At 47.1% G+C, this 13865-nt stretch overlaps 1 protein-coding gene and 1 pseudogene across 1 annotated transcript; one reads left to right on the top strand and one right to left on the bottom strand.

Annotated features, from left to right (window-relative positions):
• Window positions 1–29: 29 nt before the first annotated feature.
• LOC120711029 lies at window positions 30–5264 on the top strand (annotated as a pseudogene).
• Window positions 5265–7318: 2054 nt separating this feature from the next.
• On the bottom strand, window positions 7319–9261 carry LOC120711013 (probable inactive leucine-rich repeat receptor kinase XIAO). The gene has a single exon (XM_039996427.1). The coding sequence runs from the start codon at window positions 9201–9203 to the stop codon at window positions 7626–7628; it is 1578 nt and encodes a 525-aa protein (XP_039852361.1). The 5' UTR covers window positions 9204–9261; the 3' UTR covers window positions 7319–7625.
• Window positions 9262–13865: the final 4604 nt, after the last annotated feature.

Below are 13865 nucleotides of genomic sequence, written 5' to 3'. Positions count from 1 at the left end.
TCCAACTTTGACAAATTGTAATAGTAACATTCCAATTAATCTCTTTTGTAATGGTATCCTCAACCCACGCGACATCGCCGCCGCCCCACCCCCGCCGCACCCGAACTCTAGGTTCCATCGCCCTCGTCGCCGGCTCCAGGTGAGCAGTCGCCCCCCCTCTTGTCCAACCCCTCCTTCCGGAATCCATCGCCCTCGTCGCTAATCGTCCCCGCCGGATCGGTGGTTCCTGGCGCCTGGCGTCCAGCAAGCCGTTCCCGTTCCCGCATCTCGGGTTTCTTTCGACGGGGGCGAGCAATTCGTTCAATCCCGCGCCATGTGGTTGTATATGCCCCCGTTTTATCTGTGTGAATTTCGCCGGTAGATTCTTAGGTTATACTTGGATCCCCCAAGTTTCGGATTCATGTGACGTGGTAGAGGTTCTGAGGCGAACTGATTCGTGTTGGTTCTAGCCCGATTTCAGAGTGGGAGCTCGGTTTGCTGTCCTCGTTGTTAACTTGTGCTGAAAATTTGTTTTGGGGCTACGAATCTGTCGTTCCATTTAACTCGGTGTATCACGCTGTGCTGCTAGGCTCAGAGCATGTTTTTATTGCTTGTAATTGTATGGAGATCAGGTAGCGTAAACCCCAGCATTCTTGTCAGATCGATGTGTTTTTCTGGTTGGGCAAGCTGCCGTTAATTGTCTATTGCCGAGGTTATCTTCTGTTTCGTAGTTATTGTTTCCTCTGTAATTTTTTGAAGGATTCCTTATGAGATTTGCCATTAATTGTCAAATGTCTATTGCCGGGGTTATCTTCTGTTTCATAGTTATTGTTTCTTCTGTAATTTTTTGAAGGAGTCCTTATGAGATTTTATTTCAAGTTTGGACTCAAGAATTGTTTTGCTTTCCTTCACCTCAGAGTTCAAATGCATTTTTCATTCTTTTTTTTCATAATTCATCATCCTTTTACACTTTGCAGAGCTTGAGCCAAGTCGAAGCAAAAGCAGCAGCAGCAACCATGCAGACATCCCGTTTCTGGGGACAGGTACTTACTTTCTCTATTGCAATAACCCCAGCATGGCAGCATTCGCGTTGTGTCCATACTGCAGTAATTGGTACTTAGTGTCATCGTTGTCATTGGTTGCAATACTTACTGCTTGGTTCTTCGCAACTTCAGGGGGATAGTGAATCCGAGGAGGAGGAAGAAGTCGAATCAGAACAGGGCAGTGATAGTGAAGATGTTGAAGATCATGGTAATGGGGGGCGTGGAATCAAAAACCGCTATTTGAAGACCCAAGAAGACGATAGTGATGAGTCTGATTCAGGCCACCGCGTGATTCGCTCTTTGAAGGACAAGCACAATGAGGAGATGAGATCTATTGTTGATCAGATGCGTAATGCTATGAAGATCAATGACTGGGTTAGCCTGCAGGAGAGCTTTGAGAAGCTCAACAAACATCTTGAGAAGGTTGTACGTGTCAACGAATCAACTGAGATTCCAAAGATGTATATCAAGGCACTTGTATTACTGGAGGACTTCCTTGCTGAAGCCCTTGCAAACAAAGAGGCTAAGAAGAAGATGAGCAGCAGCAATTATAGAGCATTCAATGCGATGAAACAAAAGCTTAAGAAGAACAACAAGCAGTACGAAGAGCAGATTCAGAAGTGCAGGGAGCATCCAGAGAGCTTTGAAGATGAAGCTGCAGATGTCAAGGATGAAGATGAGGATGATGAAGATGAGGACAGTGACGCAGAGATTGAAGATCCTGAGAAGATAGTTACATCGGAATCAGAAGTGGATGCAGAAGATGAAAATGACAATGATGGTTGGATAAAGAAGTTGAACAAGAAAGATAAGATGATGGACAAGCAGTTCTTGAAAGATCCAAGTGAAATCACGTGGGATATTGTTGATAAGAAACTCAAGGAGATCGTTGCATCAAGGGGAAAGAAAGGTACTGGAAGGATTGAGCGTGTTGAACAGCTAACCTTTTTGACCCGTGTGGCCAAAACACCTGCTCAGAAGCTTGAAATCCTTTTCCATGTGATATCTGCACAGTTTGATGTCAACCCTAGCTTACTTGGGCATACGCCGGTCAATGTGTGGAAGAAGTGTGTTAACAACATGCTTCTTGTGCTTGATATGCTCCAGCAGTATCCTAATTTGTAGTAGACACTTCACTGGAGCCTGATGAGAAAGAAACTCAGAAGGGTGCAGACTTCAATGGAACAATACATGTTACCGGTGACCTGGTTGCATTCCTGGAGAGACTGGACACTGAATTTTTCAAGACCTTACAGTGCTCGGATCCATACACAAAAGATTATGTTCAGAGGCTTAGAGAGGAACCCCTATTCTTGGTTGTTGCACAGAATGTCCAAGATTACTTGGAAGGGTTGGGAACCTCAAAGCTGCTGCTAAGGTCGCACTGCGTCGTGTTGAGCTAGTGTACTACAAACCCCAAGAAGTATATGATTCAATGAGGAAATTGGCAGAGCAGCCTGAAGACAGTGTGGAGGAGGATGCAGAGACTGGTGATGAGCATCAAACAATGGATGCCAATAGGGGAACACCGCCATTTGTTGTGATTCCGGAGGTCGTGCCCAGGAAGCCTACCTTTCCAGAGAGTGGCAGAGCTTTGATGGATGGATTGATGTCCTTAATCTACAAGTATGGAGATGAAAGGACCAAAGCCCGTGCCATGCTTTGTGATATATATCACCATGCAATCTCTGATGAGTTTTCAGTGGCTCGTGACTTACTTTTAATGAGTCATTTGCAAGATGGTGTTCAGCTTATGGACATATCTTCCAAAATTTTGTTCAATAGAGTCATGGCACAGCTGGGGTTGTGTGCTTTCAGGGCTGGTTTGATAAGTGAAGCTCATGGCTGCTTGACTGAGCTCTACTCAACTGGAAGAGTTAAAGAACTGCTTGCACAAGGTGTGTAACAAAGCCGATACCATGAAAAAACTCCCGAACAGGTAAATATAAACCTCTCATGCTACTCACTCTGCTTGTCATGTAAATGCTGAGCATATGGGCCCAAATCACAATTCACACACACAAAACACTGATAGTTGTAAAAAATGTCAAACTATGTCAATACCTTGCCTGCTAATTATTTTTTTCCGTTGCTCTCTATAATATGTTAATATGATGCTTGATCCTATTTTACACAGCAATTCTTATGTTGATTCCAAACTTTGGCATTTTTTCTCCATATTTGGTTGTGTAAATTTTGATAACATGGATGTAGTTGCTTTAAGGTATTTGCAGTGATATTAAAGGCAAAATAGGCATTTTAGTCCTCCAACTATGCTCTGAGGGTCAATTTAGTCCTCCAACTTCTATGCTTAGCTCAAAATTATCCTTGCGCTGGTATGGTGGTTCATGTTAGCATGAGAGTAATGCAAAAAGACTATTTTACCCTTAGCTCCTCCCCTCAATTTTCATTGTGGTGGAATTGACTTGGTATTGCTAGCTAGTGGTCTGCTTATACTGAGATAAATTGAAGCACAGTAGCAGCCAGACACAGCTTGCCGATTGCAGCTGAGGAGAGAGAGAGGCTTACAAATCTGTTTAGTATTTATTGCATGCTTACTTTTGCGGGGAATGGGAAATGGGAGCTGACGTGAAGCTCGTATTGTAGAGAAAAGAGCATGCAGCTACTGCATTCCTAGCTTGACAGTACTATTGTGCTAGAAACTGATAAGAGAGGAATCACTGGTTGCTGCTCTACTCGAGCAAGGAGGAGTGGAGAGCTAGCTAGTTCTTGGATTTGGTAGGACATCTAGGTGTACTTCATGGAGTGTTACATAAGTATAAAAGGACAAAATTGACCCAAAAATGAAAGTTGAGGGACTAAATTGGCCATTTTAAAAGTTGAGGGATGAACTTGACCCTCGAGATAAAGTTAAGGGACCAAAACGCCTATTTTGCCAATATTAAACTGCACTTTAGTCTATTTTTTATATTCATTTAATTTAAGTATAGATTTCAATTGGGATATTTTATACAAGGATAATACATGATTTGTGCTTTTGATTATCAGTGCTAATGATTTAGCCACTCTTAACTCCTGCAGGAAAGACTTGAGAGGAGAAGGCAGATGCCTTACCATATGCATATAAACCTGGAGCTTTTGGAAGCCACACACTTGATCTGTGCGATGCTAATTGAAGTCCCCAATATGGCTGCCAGTACTTATGACAATCGGAAGCCTATGAGCAGAACTTTCCGCAGGCTTCTTGAAGTGAGTGAAAGGCAGACTTTTGTTGGGCCTCCGGAAAATGTGAGGGATCATGTAATGGCTGCCACAAGAGCCCTCAACAAGGGTGACCACCAAAAGGCTTTCAGTGTCATAAGTTCGCTGGAGATCTGGAAGCTTTTGAGGAACAGGGAACATGCTCTTGAGATGCTGAAGCTTAAGATCAAGGAGGAAGCCCTTAGAACCTATCTTTTCTCGTACTCTTCTTGCTACGAGTCCTTGAGCCTGAACCAGCTCACAACCATGTTTGATCTCAGTGAGCAGCATGCTCACAGCATTGTTAGCAAGATGATGATGCATGAAGAGCTTCATGCTAGCTGGGACCAACCAACAAAGTCTATTGTTTTCCACAGTGTGGATCAAACTAGGCTTCAGGGGCTACTCTTCCAGATGGCAGATAAACTCTCAGTCCTGGTGGAGAGCAATGAGAGGGCATATGAGGCAAGAACTGGTGGTACTCTTGAGGGGGTACCGCCCAGGCGCAGGGGAGACGGTCAGGAGGGGAAGTGGCAGGACAACTTTGTGTCATCACAAGGGAGGCAGAGAGGGGGCAACCGGTCTGGACATGCTGGCAGACGTGGAGGTGGCCAGGGTGGTGGATACCAGAGGGACAGAGGAAACCATGGTTCCTGTGGGGGCTATAGCGGCGGCTCACGGTTCCAGGATGGAAGGGGTCGCTACCAGTCTGGTTCCTCAGCGAGAGCTGGTGATGGTGGTGCACGGATGGTGAGCCTTAACAGGGCTGTTAGAGTTTAGGAGTGATAAATTTCAGCATGAAGGTCTTCCATCAAGATCTCCAGTTTTGAACCGCTGCTTTTTCCATAATTTAGAAACTTGCAGTTCTAAATTCAGGTTTTTTGCTATATTTTGCTGTAGCCTTTTGATTACTAATTGTCTGTCAGAATCTGAGACTTGGTACTCTGGTTTGTGTCATGAGATGAGAGTGACCGAGTGAGGACTATGTATTCGCTCCTATATTTGATATCTACTTGCGACAGTTTATGCTTATTCTGTTTTGATGGCTTTAAGCATTATGTGAATGGATGGCGGCGTAAAGTTGCATATGTCGTTATCGAGTGGAGACTGAAGATGGCTTATGCCATCTTTGAGCTTTAGTACTCACGCCCAGATGTTACCCAGCTTTTTTATTTTGGTTTTTTGTGCTAACATTGATATTGCACATTTTTGCAAACTAGAAATGTTTGCTCCAGCAAGAACGGTTAAGTGGTTTTAAGTTTTTTTAATGTGACATGGACTAAAGTTTAGTCCTTGGATCCAAACACCACAGCATCACGTAGAGCTGCGAGCAGAGGAGGATCCAATAGACCATTACTAAAAGGCGAGCATGGGGTTGCACGGCAACGGTTCCGTGCTTGCGGCACTCTTCTGCCTTAACTAGCACTAGGTAGATCGACGCTTAATGTACTGGGGAACTTTCCTCTCGATCGACCCTTTGTGAGCGAAACAAGAAGACAGTTCTAGAATCCACTGTAACTGGGACACCATGCAAACGAAGCTGTCCATAGACGATTTCGAAAACCTGAACTTAAAACAGCAGACTTCTTTCTGAACTATTATAAGTTGCGTAAAGCATTATAGCTTATTCAGAAACAAGACTATAGCAGCTGATAGTATTGTGACAAAATAGTGAAAAAGAATCTGATGAACCGCATTTTGGAAGCTTGGCAGAGAACTAAGCAAGACAGCAAGAGTAAGATTAGGGAAATATGCAATCCAGCACAAGCTGATTCAGGAATCCACTGCCATCCTCCATTTGAGTTGTATGACCAGGTTTTTAAAGCGGTAAGGCGAGGCGAGGCGATGGGGAGCCGCTCAGTCGCCTAGGCGACGCCTAGGCGGGCTAAGGCGAGCCTTAAGCAAGGCGATGGGAAACCGCCTTGCCACCTAGGCGACGCCTTAAAAACCCAGCCACCAGGCACTATTCAGACATCATTTCACCTTTCCCTTCTGTAGGAAATAGGAATAGGATAGCTCTCAACTTGTTCTTTTCCAGTTTCCACTGCCTTCAGGTCGAGTAGAATGTGAATCAATCATGGAATGTTTCATAGGCAGTGAATGCCAAGAAGATGGTGAGATGAGATGAACTAGAGGATTCGCTAGGAGGTATAGTTTGTTTTCTGTGATTAAATAGCTTCCTTTTTCACAAGGCGTGAGAGCAATGATCCAAAACATGCACAACATTCAAATCCATGTTCAGTTGCTCACAGACAAAAAAGGACATCATTACAGTAAAGATTGCTATTCATTTTTGAAATATCCTATGTGCTTGAAGATTGAACCTTGCTTCAAATTTTTCGAAGGTAGAAAGGTACAGTCACCTTGAACATGCCAGATATTTTGCTTCAATAAACAGTTGGAACAGAAATACTATCCATGAAAAACACAGGAAGACGTGATCTATATGTAGCTCAATAAACAAGGAGTGCTCATTTCACCGCAGCTGGATTCTGGCACAACCACCCTAGCCCTGATCTATATATATCTCAATAATAAAACTAATCTGAACATATGCTTATTGCAGAAAAGGTTGGAGTATTGGATAAGTACAGTTTTCTTAAAAAAATACTGAAATGTAAAAAAGCAATCCTAAAAGGAACATTACCTGGTTAATGTGCACTATTTGATTTTAGCAATGGAAGAACATTAGCTCGTTAGGTCTGCTTAACATAGCTTAAGCAGTAGTAAATGCACAAATATTTGCTACCTCATCTTGAAAATTAATTTATATATCATTCTGACTGTCTTGCAAAAATGTAAATACCTTGAATGTCTTTTTCTAAGTACATACAAATCAATGTGTAACAGTAAGAGATAATTATTCTCACTATTTATGTGAAACTTTGATGCTCACACCAAACTCCATCGCATATTACATTTAGAAAGCTTCTAGTGAATAAACTCTGTGAAAGTTTGACCCTGAAGTTTGCATTAAGAATTATGTTCACCGCATAATGTGCATAATAGATGCACCCTCTAAAATCTATACGAGTGCTCAACTACTGACACCGATCTTACCAAAACGCTACTTGCATTCTGTGAAAGTTTCATCATGCTCAAAGCCTCAAACCTTGCATAAGCTCCTAGGTAAAAGGACCAAAACCTGATCCCGTGCTTCAATTTTGTGAAATGTATCTGCCATTTCAGTGAATGAATGAAATGTTGACCTTGTGCCTGCAAGGCTGCGACATGTGTTGGTGATAGACTGATAGGGCCTTATTCAGCTCAAACAGGACAGGCAATTGGTTTACAACGCATTCTCTAGCTCTTCGGGCAATCCGTACAAGCGACTGGAGTTGCAGACTTTCAGGATGAGATCATAAATGCAAGTCAACGACACTAGTAGTGGAGTATTTACAGTCAGGGCATCCGCAGCAGAGTGTCCTGACGATGGATCGAAGTCTCGCACTTGGGACACGCGGCGTGGTCCTTCTGTGGCGCCCCTTGGCAGAAGAAGAACATGCGCGGACACCTCGGGAGGCAGTTGTCCGCCAGGCTCACCGCCGCGCCGCCCTCCTTGAGCAGCCTCAGCTGCCTCGGCAGCGCTCCGCAGAGGTAGTTCCCCTGCAGCATCAGCCTGGCGAACGGCACCCACTGGTCGGTGGCCTCCTCGGCCGCGACGCGGGCGGCGTACCGGTCGGGGATGCCGCCGGTGAACCGGTTCCGGTCCAGCGCGACGGCCGCCAGCCGCGGCATCGCGCCGAGGCAGCCCGGCAGCCGCCCGGCGATCCGGTTGCCGCTGAGGTCGAGCTCCACGAGCTGGCTCGCGGACCCGCCGCCGGGCGCCTCCTCGACCGCGTCGAGCCGGTTGGACCCCAGGCGCAGCTGCTGCAGCGCCGGGTGCGCGAGCGCGGCGCCGGGGACCGCGCCGGACACGGCGTTGCCCGTGAGGTCCAGCACCTGCAGGGCGGGGAGCGCGGCCAGCGCCGTGGCGCGCAGCGGCCCGGACAAGGAGTTGTTGCGCGCCGCGAGCGACAGGAGCGACGGCGGCAGCAGCAGCCCGAGCGGCGGGCCCGACAGCGCGTTGCCGCTGACGTCGAGGTGGCGGAGCGAGCGCATCGCGCCCAGCTGCGGCGGCAGGGGCCCCGTGAGGCCGTTGTGCTGCAGCTCCAGCCGCGCGAGGGCGCCCAGGAGCGCCAGCTGCGGCGGGATCCCGCCGGAGAAGGCGTTGCGGGAGAGGTAGAGCTCCTGCAGCCCGGAGGAGGCGGCGAAGAGGGACGCCGGTATCGCGCCGGAGAAGGCGTTCCCGGAGAGGTCGAGGACGCGGAGGCCCGGCGGCAGCGGGACCCCCTCCGGGAGCACGCCGTGGAACCGGTTCCCGGCGAGGGACAGCGACGCGAGGAACGGGAGCGAGGAGAGGACGGCCGCGGGGAGCGCGCCCGCGTAGCCCGCGGGGTCGAGCGCGACGGCCATGACGCGGAGGTAGGAGTTGGCGGCGGCGGCGGCGGGCGCGTAGCAGCGGAGGCCGCAGGGGAACGCGGCGCAGGGGTCGTGCGCGAAGTCCCACGACGCGAGGCAGGAGTAGGGCGGGACGGAGGACGCGGCCACCGCGGACTTGAGCGCCGCCAGCGCCGCCTTGTCGCCCGGGAACGTGGCCGCGGGCAGCGCCGCGGCGCGCCGGAGCGCGAGCAGCAGGAGGAGGAGGGGCAGTGGCAGCGCTAGCAGGAGGACGCGACGGCCAGCCGAGGCCATTGTCGCATCGATCGAGGAGACAGGAGAGCTAGCGCGGTGTCGGCTCCGGCTTCGTGATCCTTCCCCTCGGTCTCTCACAGTGAGAGGGAGCTGTGGACCGGCACCGGCCAGAGCCGATGAGGTTTTGGGCTTTGGGCAGCTGCGCGCACACACGGACACACACCGGTGGCGTGGCGCGTCACCGTTCGCCGGGAAACCCGGGGGACAAGGAGACAAACGAAACGAGCCTGTTTTCTTTTCGGCCATTGTTTAGGCGGTGTGGCATTCGGTGCGCATGGTGATGGCAGCTTTGTTGGGTGCGTTCCATGAGTTGGTCGTACGAAGAAGATGATTACGATGATTAGGGAGGAGGCGGTGCGGTGCGGTGCGGTGGAGACCTGGAGTGCCGTTCACTTCAGAGTTTCAGTCGGGCGGCGGATTGACTACTGTTTACAGCTTGGACAAAGACGACGCGGTTTGGTGACTTGTGACGGTGCGTTCATCACTCTAAGGCTGGCTTCATCTTCTTTCTTGTACAGGCTAAGATTCTAGAGATTCCTAAGAGGCTAAGAAGTTTTTTGAGCAGCCACAAGTAGGAATTAAAGCCGGTGTGGTTAGTTGGCCAGTTGTTTGTGCAAATTTGGGTAGTGCTTGCTCTGAAAGTAGCTGTTTCGTGGCTGGTTTGGTTACTTGAGGATGAAACTGTGTGTGCGCCAGGCGCCAGCTAGTAGGACAGGAGCGAAAGAGAGGATTATGGAGTTCCGTTTACAGCTTAGAAGACGCGGTTGGTGAGCTGTTACGGTGTACTTGTCATACAGGGGGCTACGAATTGCATGCAAGCCGGGAGTACTCTGATCGCGGGAACATTCTGAAACAACCATTTCGTTTTTTTTTTATGGATGCAAAGCAGGCCACTTCTTTTCGGGAACCAATTTTACAGGATCCTGGCCCAAAGCGACAAAAAGTGCCGGCAAGGACAAGCTGTTTGTTGGGCCTCCCGGGGCGTGGAAGAAGAGCCTCGGATCTTTTTCATTTTTATATTTAAAAAAATTAAAATTTCAAAAATATATGGCCGTTTCGAAAAATTTCAAAACGATACCCCTGTCGCCCCCTGCCTGGGCGACAGGGGGCCTGTCGCCCCCTGGCTGGGCGACAGGACCTAAACGTAAAAAAAATTATATTTAGGTCCTGGCGCCTAGGACGCATTAAACAGCGAACTTATAAAATCGATATAAAATCGTAGAAAAATCAGAAAAATACAAACTCAACTGTTCTGGATTCTATGAAACAAGATATACAACTTTTGTTATATAAAGTTTTTCATTTGATTAATGTATTTTGCTCTATTTTAAATATCAATTTAATGCACTTTTATTTAAATCTCAAGATCCATCCTTTGGATGCATGTCATCTTTGGCCATAACGTTGCATATGGTGAGCATAGGCTTGTAAAAAATTTGTAGGCCCAGAAAACATTTCTAGAATAAGCTTTTAAATTAAATCTTGCAATATGTCTAGTTTAAATGAGTTATTTATCCATGCTGTTATACTGAGTTTTAGAAGCCATAACTTTTACAGTACTATTATTTTATTTCCTAAGATCTATAAAAAAAGTTTGGTAAATTTTAGATAAGCACAACTAGACCAAATGAATTATGACTAAGGTAAATGCACTAAATCAAGAAAAATAGTTCTTGTACCTAGAAAAATTTGAAATAATTCATTTGGTCTAGTTGTGCTTATCTAAAATTTACCAAACTTTTTTTATAGCTCTTAGGAAATAAAATAATAGTACTATAAAAGTTATGGCTTCTAAAACTCAGTATAGCAGTATGGATAAATAACTCATTTAAACTAGACATATTGCAAGATTTAATTTAAAAGCTTATTCTAGAAATGTTTTCTGGGACTACCAATTTTTTACAAGCCTATGCTCACCATATGCAACACTATGGCCAAAGATGACATGCATCCAAAGGATGGATCTTGAGATTTAAATAAAAGTGCATTAAATTGGTATTTAAAATAGAGCAAGATACATTGATCAAATGAAAACTTTATATAACAAAAGTTGTAGATCTTGTTTCATAGAATCCAGAAAAGTTGAGTTTGTATTTTTCCGATTTTTCTACGATTTTATATCGATTTTACAAGTTCGTTGTTTAATGCGTCCTGGGCGCCAGGACCTAAATGTAATTTTTTTTACGTTTAGGTCCTGTCGCCCAGCTAGGGGGCGACAGGCCCCCTGTCGCCCAGGCAGGGGGCGACAGGGGTATAGTTTTGAAATTTTTCGAAATGGCCATATATTTTTGAAATTTTATTTTTTTTTAAATATAAAAATGAAAAAAAATCCAAGAGCCTCGTTAAAGTTGTTGGGCCTGAATTTCCACTTATTTGGCGCAATTTGAGCTTGTTGCTGTATATGGGCTGGCCCCTCGAGCCCATCTCTATCTCCATAATACGAAATTTGGATCAAGCTCCGGCGCATCATTGGCCACGTCGCTCTCGATTCTCGATCATTGGATCATGTTTGTACGGTGCATAATAGTGCACAGTCGCGGGCTACGTCTCCGGCATCATTTGGAGACTGGAGGCCTCGCGTCTCGGACGCCCCCTCTCCTTCTGCATTGCAGCATTCTCCCGCTTGAACCACCGCCATTGTACCAGTGGAGCTGTGGAGGAGGAATGCTTGTGCGGCTCGAGTTGGCCCTCAAGCTAGTGAACACTTTCCACGAGCCGACTACAACAGCAAACGGCGCCACCAAACTCGCGTGCCGACTACAGGGTGCTGGCTGAGGCCCAACAGGTCGGGCAATGCGAATTGCACCGCGCTGCGGGGTCAGGAGCAGGCCCAGATGGCTAGCTCTAGCTGCAGTGGGGGCATGGCGCATGGCTGATTTGCGCGGATGGCTTCGCGGCTAGCGCTCGTGCCCCTGGAGCGGAGTCTTGCTCTTGCCACAGCAAAGAGTCAGGGGCTAAGAGCAACTCCAGCAGGGTTTCTATTTAGGTGACTAAATTCACATTTTAATCATTTTGCTCAAATTTTCATCTCCAGCAGGACCTCTATTTGGATGACTAAAATAAGGGGGTGACTAAATCTCCTCTCCCACCCCCTCAATTTGGTCACCCTCTACTTAGGCTAACAAAAGTAAGGCCCACAATTTTTTAGTCTATTTAGTCGGTGCTACTGGAGTAGAGACTACATTTTGAGTGACTAAACTTGAAAAATAAATGACTAAAATAAATTTTAGTCACTCAAATTTAATCACTCTACTGGAGTTGCTCTGATTCCCTCCCAGTTCCTCACTCCGCGGCGCCCCCATCTGGCCTTCTCCTAGCACTGGCCCGTGCCGCCGCTAAGCCTCGTCGGACGACGGAGCCGACGAAGATGGGCGACGATTGCTGGAGGAAGCAGGCAGGCTGGCTGGCTGGCGGAGGTGTGGACTGTGGAGTATGTGCGTGGCCACACTGGTGGGTTGGTTGCCGGCGAACACGCGACATTTTAGATTGTGCGCTGATCTTCACCTTGAATTTTCACTATGATAATATCAGTGAACATAATATTTTTGCTTCTGTTATGCGAGAAGCATCTGTTGTCGGTCGAAACCCACCGGCGAGTAGCGACGGGCAACACGAAGAGCCGGGAGGTTGCCGGGGCGCTGGCAGGCACTGCTCCCTCGTCGACGGCCCGCAATTCCGTCACGCGCCCGGAGGTTCTGTGGAAAACCGGGCGTGCCACCTGACCTATACCCGATCAGGAGGGTGCGAACGTGCTCCGAACAGTTTCCTGCGTACAAAGACACGTGTAAACATAAGTCCGAGCCGTGGTCGGCTCCCCGGGACGACTCTTGCATCAGCTTTAAAGAGTCGATCGAGTCCCGGTGTCGGATTGGATCTGCATCTATCCAGATACTGATGAATAAAGCAAATAACTGTAAAGCTGCTTCAATTAAATCTAGCTAATCTAACCCACGATGGTAAAAGCTTCACTGCTAGATCGGAACATCCTACACGTGACTAGGCCTAATGAACGTAACAGACAACTGAACCAGAACCCAAAACAGAGGCCTAAGAACTAGCAAGAGCCGATTCCTGGAACAATCCCTATCAAGGCCAAGATAAAGCATCTACTACGCCACCGGATCATCCAATCCGTTTGCAAGGCCTAACCTAGCAGATATTACGCCAACTCCTAAGATAAGAGCAAACCATAACAGATTAGATCTACTAGACATAAAAGAAGCAGGGTGTTGTCTCTGTGCGACTAATTCTATGCGACAAGAACTAGCATAAGATTGAAACGTGACTGCACAGAGACAACGTGATATTCGTAGATGATAAGCAACGAAGCACAACGGATCTACTAAAAGTCATGCTATGAACATCAGGATAACTAGCATTACTCGCCATCAAAAACGCTTCAGTACGAGTAATACCAAGGTAAAAGCAAGATCAACGCTGCCCTGATCGCTTCTCGCGATCAGGGCAGCATGGCGCTTACTTGGATGAAACCCTAAGATTAGGGGTGACGATGCGCCGAGAGTTGTCGTTTGCGAGACGTGATGACGCTCTCCTTTACGAATAACAAAGGGTACATATTTATAGTCCGGAGACTTGAGAAACAATCTAAACTAATCTTGTCCCGATCGGACTCTATCTCTAATCTTGAACTAAATCTAGAATACATGGCCGATGTGGCCCAAATGCTCACGCAGGAGCCGATTTATAAGCCTTCTTCAATCTTCTGCTTTAAGCTCATCTTGCTTTCGGCCCATAAATTAATCCTGTTAATTTATGGCGATAACACATGCCCCCTGGTTTTGGCAATGATAATTCCAAAACCAATTTGTCGCTTCACCTTCCCGTTAATGCTCATTAAACATGTTGTAACCACCAAGGAAGACGCAACGTCTCTGCAACTGGCTCCTC

The sequence above is a fragment of the Panicum virgatum genome, chromosome 1K (genome assembly GCF_016808335.1).
Source record: "Panicum virgatum strain AP13 chromosome 1K, P.virgatum_v5, whole genome shotgun sequence".
Taxonomy (NCBI): Eukaryota; Viridiplantae; Streptophyta; class Magnoliopsida; order Poales; family Poaceae; genus Panicum; species Panicum virgatum.
This window is presented reverse-complemented; position numbering and strand designations above follow the sequence as displayed.

Bases quoted from the DNA above. Each gene is read 5' to 3' on its own strand.
- LOC120711013 (XM_039996427.1), bottom strand. From the start codon at position 9,203: ATGGCCGAAAAGAAAACAGGCTCGTTTCGTTTGTCTCCTTGTCCCCCG.